The following is a 7585-nucleotide window of genomic DNA, read 5'->3' as shown; positions in this document are numbered from 1 at the left end:
TAGGTACGCTATTCTGTCACAGTTGGTTGAAACATGTGTTGAGAGTTTGAGAGGAATAAATTAAATGTTGAGAATGACATGAGATTGGCGTTAACAAAAACTCACCCGCGAATTTTGAAACTGGTTAATAACATGCAATTTCAACCATTGCATTAAATTATTAAACAATTTAAAATAAAATTATAGTAAAAAAACTAATTTCGTTGTTTTTTAATTACCTTATTAAAAATGCCTTTTTCAATTGTATCGGGGTCGCGGGACACTTGGCTTTTATAAAAAGGGGTCGCCACCCGAAAAAGGTTGGCAACTGTTGTTCTATAGTGTACCATAATGTATATAGTTAAGTTAGTCTTAATGTTATTGAATAAAAATATAACAAAAGATCAGCATCTCATGATTATTCTACCAACAATATGAAAACCAGACTTTTATTATAATAACAATATTCAATTAATATTCAATATTCAGAAGTGGGAATGCAGATTTTTATAACTTTTAATGTTGCCTTACAAAATTTAAAATAGCATAAGTTTAATTCTGCTCTTTAATTCTGAAATTTTGAATTAGGAAAGTGTGTTTTCTGCTTTTTTTTATTAAAGATATCTATTTAAATTTAAAATATGTATATTAACATTTTATTACATAGCTTATAGTTTAGCATAAGAACTGCACCTAACATTTTTCTAATAAAATAATGAAATGCTAATAATTTACTATTTAAAAGTTTAATAAAAAAACAGAAATTTGAATTAATATTGATTGATGTAAACTTAATATCATCAGATTATTATAAATTATCTATGTTATTTTTTGCTCATTCTTTTCTATTAAATTTTTTTTATGTTGTTTGAATGGAATAACCTATTTAAAAGACGATTAAAATTTAGAGAGCTTATTAACGTATAAACATTGAACTATATACAAAAAACAATATTCTCAAATAAGTGTTATAAACTTTTTTTACATTAATATGAATGTAGATGATAGATGTATCAGACAGTTAAGGTTTCAGCCTACCACTCTGGGTATTCAAGTATAAATCCAGGTGGTTGAAAACCCTCAGAAATTTTTTTGGGAGTAGTCAGTCCTGGATATGTTGGGCCATTATTTTACTACCTGGCTATCTTCATTATGGACATGGCTGAATCCATGATGGATATGATTAAAAAGCTCACTTAGTGCCCACAGGATGGAAAGAATCAAAAATGAAAAAAGTGTGTATGTCATAGTCACATGCTAAAATTTGCCATTTCAAGAACTTATCTGTTTCTTGAAGTGCTAGCATTCTGTATTAGATATTTGCTTCAGAATCTGATTATATAACAATGTTAAATTCATAAATAACTATACTTCTGCATCTATAAGCTGGATTGTTTAATTGACTCACCAAAAACCTTATTTTAACATCAGCAGGAGTTGAATTTTTCATGTGGATGTGGACAAATGTTTTTGATCTAATTGTAGATCTGCTTCAGCTCTTAAACTTTCCATTTTATTTTGGAATTTGAAGAAGAATGATATAAAACTTCAAACTTTTGAATGAATGACGAAGTTCAAAATCATGTTCAATGTTCTTAGTTTAACTATTTACAAATATAAATTGATGTTATATAGATATTTATGAATTTTAACAGATATATAAATTTATGTAGGTTTTACATGTATGTTTTCGTGATTAATGAGATCCATTTTCTTGGTTCCCATTTGGATCATCAAAAAAGTTTACCACACACTTAAAATTTTTCCCTCTTTAAAATTGAGGCATTCTTCTCTCCATCTTGCTTTGTAAATCTCCAGAGTATCCCTTGTTTTAGCATGCTCTGACTGAATGGTGTATCCATTAAGACTTGCTCAGTCAAAGTTTGGTTTTACTCCTGTTTTGGAGTCATATATGGAAAGAACAGTGGTTTGTTTCTTCTTTTTATGTCATATTTGTGTTCTGCAATTTGTTTAGTTGGTGATATGTTGGTGTATCTGATATATACTCCAGCTCAAATCTTTCATCTGGCTCTCTTTGCTCTATGGACATTAAAAACACTTTTTCCAAACCCATAGCAAAAGTTCCTCTTTATATTCTGTCTCCTGAAGTGGATGTATTGAGTAAGCATGGCCTGAGATGTTCATAATGCAGGTTTATTAGAAATACACCTCTACACTCAACTCAATTCAGTATATATAGTTTATTTACAGGAAATTTACACAGCTTATCTGTCACTACAATATACCAAGTGATACATTAACCGCTTCTGACCTGCCCATTTTTTTTAGAATTTTTAATTAAGCATAAAAAATACTTAAAACTGGAAAAAAACAAAAGAAATGCGCTAATTTTGAAGAAAAAGGTTCAAAGTTTAACAACCCTTGTCTCGCCTTACTGCGAAATTTGACACTGATGAGTCATTGTTTACACAGCTGGATGACCTTGAAAACAACTGGAGTCGTATTTCCCGGGGCATTCTCATAGACGTCTCAGAAGGAGAAGTGTTTAAAGTAGGGTGAATACTAGCTAGACCTATATTTTTAAAAAATTAAAATTTTTATTGCGATTTCCGATTCCCCCTGACTTAATTAAACTTATAGGCTATATAATAAAATCTATTAATTAAAAAATTAAAAAACTATTGGAGGTCGTTTTTGATATCAGAAACTAGCTTTAAATAACTTTACCGAAGTCAAATCCGTGCACTTCAACTTTAGAACGATTAATTAAATTTGATAAAAAAGTCCCATTAAAAAACAATTAAAAAGCAATAAAGCATGAATTGTGTGTCATTAAAGGTAAATTAAAATCGCGATAAAATTTTTTTGCACGGGAAAAAATTTTGAAAAAATTTGGGGACCTAAAAAACATTCCAAAAATTGAAAAAAAAAAATTTTCCAGAAGGGCCTAAAAGACCGATTTTTCGTAACGCTATGGGACTTGCTCGAGTCAGACTCGAGCATGGTAATGAATCAAGGATAGTCTGAAACAGTCAGGAATTCAATGTCTCTTTGATAATTTCAGGACAATGGATTGGTTTTGTTTGCACTTTTCATCTGATCTGACCTCACCATATCTGATCATTCTTTCCAGAGGAGTGTAATCTCTCCCTTTTCTCAGTGGGTTTTGCTGAGTATCTGAGATCCAAGTGCTATCAGCTCCAAGCCTTACCCTCCACACCTCCACATTCTCTTTAACCTTCTCTCCAATTTCAGTGTTTCTGGGAACAACTTTCAATCAATCAGAAAGCTTTGGTCGCCAGGAGAAGTGTTTTTTTATATTCATCTGACCTAAACATGGGTAGTTATCCTCTCAATTGTTTACTTTTTTTATGTATTTCTGCAACTGTAAGTGGTTTATGACTGGATCACACTTGAGTCAAATTTAACAAACCAGAAGTCTCTTGTTTTTCTGTCCACTCCCAAAATAATAATTTACACCCATCATAGGTTTGGCCAGACTCATAATGAGGGCAGCCAGATATTGAGAGGATGGATCAATATATTCAAGATTTAATGCCTATGGAAATTTCCTTGGTTGCTCATCTGGATTCAGTCCCGAATCTCCCAGAATGGTAGGTTGACACCTTAATTGTCTTGGCCATCTGATTGTTATATTTCTGATACACAGTCTGTATAGTCTATTTACAACGAACATAGTGGAAAATAAAATTATGCTGCATTGTTGCCAATGTTACTTTTTTATTGCTAGCTTAAAGATTTATTTTAAGTTTCAACTCAAATATCTGTAAATAAAAATAATTATGCAGTTTGATTTTTGAGTTGTATATTTATTACATGACATTTGTTTTTGTTATTTTTAGTTATAAAATATCATTAATATCATAATCTAATAAAATAGTCAGAAAAATTTTTGGGAAGACCCATACTTTGACTTTGGATGAAAAATATTAAGCTGTGGTCACATCTTGCGACTTCCAGCTGGGCAGGCAACTGAAACCATGACTGCTGTTCTTGTTAACTAGTAAACCCCTTTCAAAAACTGGCGCAACTGCAACCACAACTAGAAACAAAAAGGTTGCTCTGCTTGTGCCAATTGCAAATGCACGTCCAATCAACAAATACAAATGCCTTTGTGCTACATCATATGGTGGCAACATTGAAAATAGTTCATCATCATGGTAGAAAGTTAGAGGATTGATACTTTTACAGAATCAAGATTGATTCAGCTTATTCAGGCTCTCAAATGCCTGTGGGATTTTAATTTTTCATTTTATCAAAGATTTTTATCTCTGTGTATTCTCACCAGCTCTATCAAAATGGTTGCCTTTTTTCTTTTATTCATTTCAGAAAAGGAATTGCTTGCCCTTTTAATAAGAAAGGTGGCTAAAATTCCATAAACACTCTGAAATAGAATGTAAACCATCAGTAAACTGATGAAAGTAGTCAAAAACAATCTACTGTAATTTTATTGGTTTATTATAGGGTCACATGTTTCCGAGTTGCAATGCCAATGAACAATGTGTGACCATGAGAAGACGTGCGTGACTCATGCTTGTTGCAGTTGCAGTCACCTGCATGGCTGGAAATCACACGGTGTGACCACTGCTTTAGTAATTTTAAGTTGTTTCTGTATTTTATTTTATTTATATTTTACAGCCATTAAATATTCTTGAAGTCAAAATGTAAAATATACATTTTTTTGCTGATTTGTGATGTTTACAAAAATTACTTACTGAAATTATTTTGCTAAAATTGAAACATATTTATTAAAAAGACTAATTTTTTAATCAAATAATTCACATTCAAAGCAGTTAAATCATAAAAAATTGCAGAAACATTTAACTATTTTGTTTTATACCATAAGCCAATATGTTGTTAGACATTACACAAAATGCTTGCTTTTATCAGACATTCTGGAAGATACACCCATTTTAACATCTGCAGAAACCAAGTTAGCCTTTTAAGAAGTGACCAGAAAAAGTATACAGATTCTTAAACAAATGTCTATTACATAATATGCTATTCAAGAAATAGGGTATCCCCAGAATAACTTTTACTTGGGTGTAGTTTCTGCAAGCTTCCAGAACAACAAAACAGTATTAAAATACTTACCAATAATCTCAATTGAAGACAAGTCAATAATTGGCAGATCATGAATAAAGACATTCACATAAATCAGCATTTAGTTGCAGAAGTTATTTTGGGAGATTCTGTACATGTGAAATGTTGTATATTACATTTTTATGTAATTATTAATATTTTTAAATCAACAAAATTTATTTTGATAAACTGATACTTTTACAAATATATCTATTAAACAGATTTGCACAATTTGTAGAAGGAGATTCTCATCTAACAGATCAAGAAATTTTGGATTATGATTCAGAATCATTGCTGAATTGTGCAGAAGAAAATGATAGATATGAAAACTCCTCAGATGAAGATACACCTCATACATCATTTTACAGGAACCATAATAGTTTATAACTTATGATGTAAAAATGATTTTTTTTATGTCATAAATTTGTTGAATTTTTGAATCTAAGAACAAAATTTTATTTGTAATAAAACCAGTCATTTTTAATATTTTTATTTATTGAATATTTTTCTTAGTTTTTTTTAGACCAAATGAAATATTTAATGTTACTACTGTATGTTGTTTTGTGTTTTAATTTGATATTCATTTTATGAGGGTGATTTTTTTTCAAGCTCCAATGGTCCATAAAACAAAAGACAAGTGTAAACAACAAAATGAATTCATAATTGAAGTTTAGGCTATTTACAAAAAATCAAATTAACATTATTTGCATATAACTTCAATTATGAAGAAAATACATCCTGAGTTATCACAAAAATTGTAACTATATGCAAATAATGTAGATACTCGTAACTACCGCTAGAGGGCTAGAAGCAGTTTAAAAGGTGGATAAAATTGGGAAGTGTGAAGAATTTCTTTGTGTTTTTAATTGTAGAAGTGTCAGAACCTACAAGAAAAGGCTGACACTTGATCTTTTTTAACCTTGTGAACTTTTTTACCAATTTTTACCTGTATTTAAGAAGAGTTCTTCAAAGCAATTTTTTTTAAAGACTGTTACTTCTGTGGTAGTGTATAAGGGATAACGATGGACTCAAAAGTTAATTTGACTTTTTGTAAATAGCCTAAACTTCAATTATGACGAAAATACATCCTGAGTTATCACAAAAATTGTAACTATATATAAAATGAATTTATTACCAAAAGTTAGGTACAAACATGGTTACTTTTTGACATAATCACTGTGAAGATTGAGGCATTTGTCATATCTGTGGACTAGCTTTTCCATCCCCTTGTCATAGAATGTTGCCTCCAGTGAATTGAGATGGCCCTAACAATGTTGTTTTGAAGATCGTGATTAGTCTCAAACCTCTGCCCTGCTAGCCACATTTTCAGTTCACGAAAGAGGTGGAAGTCTTCACATATTAATTAAAAAGTTCCAAGCTGGATGGAAGCCTTCACCACCTTTAAACACCCAGTGTACAGCCCCAATTTAGCGCCGACCAACTTCAATTTCTTTTCAGAACAGAAAAAGTGGTTAGGAGGGCAGAGGTTTGAGACTAATGACGATCTTCAAAACAACGTTAGGGTCCATCTCAAGTGATTTATAGTTCATGGAAATGTTTACAATTAACGGTTAAACTTAATTTTTTTCTACTGACTTGTAAGAAACTACCAACTAATTATTATTAGTGTAAAAAACTTGTATGAATACAGTTAACACGAGAAATATATTTAAAATGAAAGTGTCATTATTACCATTAAAAATAAAGTGAAATTAATTGCACAAATATGAATCTAATAGATTAAAATATATCGTTATTGTGGCTGCTTTGAGTTTTTTCATTTTAATTTTATATTCAAAAAATGCTTTGATAGTTTAAAGAAAGTTGGGTTTATTCGAATTGAAACAGACATTATTACTGTATAAATAAATNGGGGTCAGATAATCCATTTTACATTGTTCTTATGGAAAAATTTGTTTTGGTTTGAGAACAACTTTTAGGAACAAATTTGACCATATCAGTTTTGGAATATCATTTGTGATTTTTCGAGCTATGAAGTTGTTAGGATATTTAAACCCTGTTTTGATAGCTGATCTGGAAAGTTTTACTTATTGAACTTTTCCTCTCAGATATTATTTGATTATTACATACAGTACATTCAAGTTATGTTTTAAATATTTTGTTAGTTGATATTGTAAACAGATATTATTTATCTGGTAATCATTGAATAACTGATTTCAAAGTTGTTATAAAATAAATTTTGTTACTTAAAAATAAATGTTATTGCTTAATTATAACAAATTTGAAACTTTCAAATAATATTCAGAAATATGTTTATAGTTTAAAATATAGAACAGAACAATAACAAAATTTTATACAGTAATACCCCGAATTTACGCGATAGGTGGGACCGAGTGGTAACCGCGTAAGTCAGGGTATAATTTCGCATATAAATACACACAAATAATTTTTAATTGGGGCCGGAGACTAAAGAAAACAATAATTTAGAAAAAAATGTTTAATAAAATCTTAGATAATACATATGTATAACAAATTAGGCCTATATTATTTTACAATTTTTCACATTTACTTGATTATTACG

At 30.0% G+C, this 7585-nt stretch overlaps 1 protein-coding gene across 1 annotated transcript in view; it reads left to right on the top strand.

The window, feature by feature from the left end:
- The window catches only part of LOC111632932 (nuclear envelope integral membrane protein 1-like), a 41653-nt gene extending 36114 nt beyond the window's left edge, over positions 1-5539 (top strand). The window contains 1 exon segment of the mRNA XM_023377451.1: positions 5265-5539. Coding sequence (XP_023233219.1) covers positions 5265-5430 — 166 coding nt within the window. The 3' untranslated portion in view covers positions 5431-5539.
- Positions 5540-7585: the final 2046 nt, after the last annotated feature.

The sequence above is a fragment of the Centruroides sculpturatus genome, unplaced genomic scaffold (assembly GCF_000671375.1).
Source record: "Centruroides sculpturatus isolate CEXI.00-Female unplaced genomic scaffold, Cexi_2.0 scaffold676, whole genome shotgun sequence".
NCBI classification, from domain to species: domain Eukaryota; kingdom Metazoa; phylum Arthropoda; class Arachnida; order Scorpiones; family Buthidae; genus Centruroides; species Centruroides sculpturatus.
This window is presented reverse-complemented; position numbering and strand designations above follow the sequence as displayed.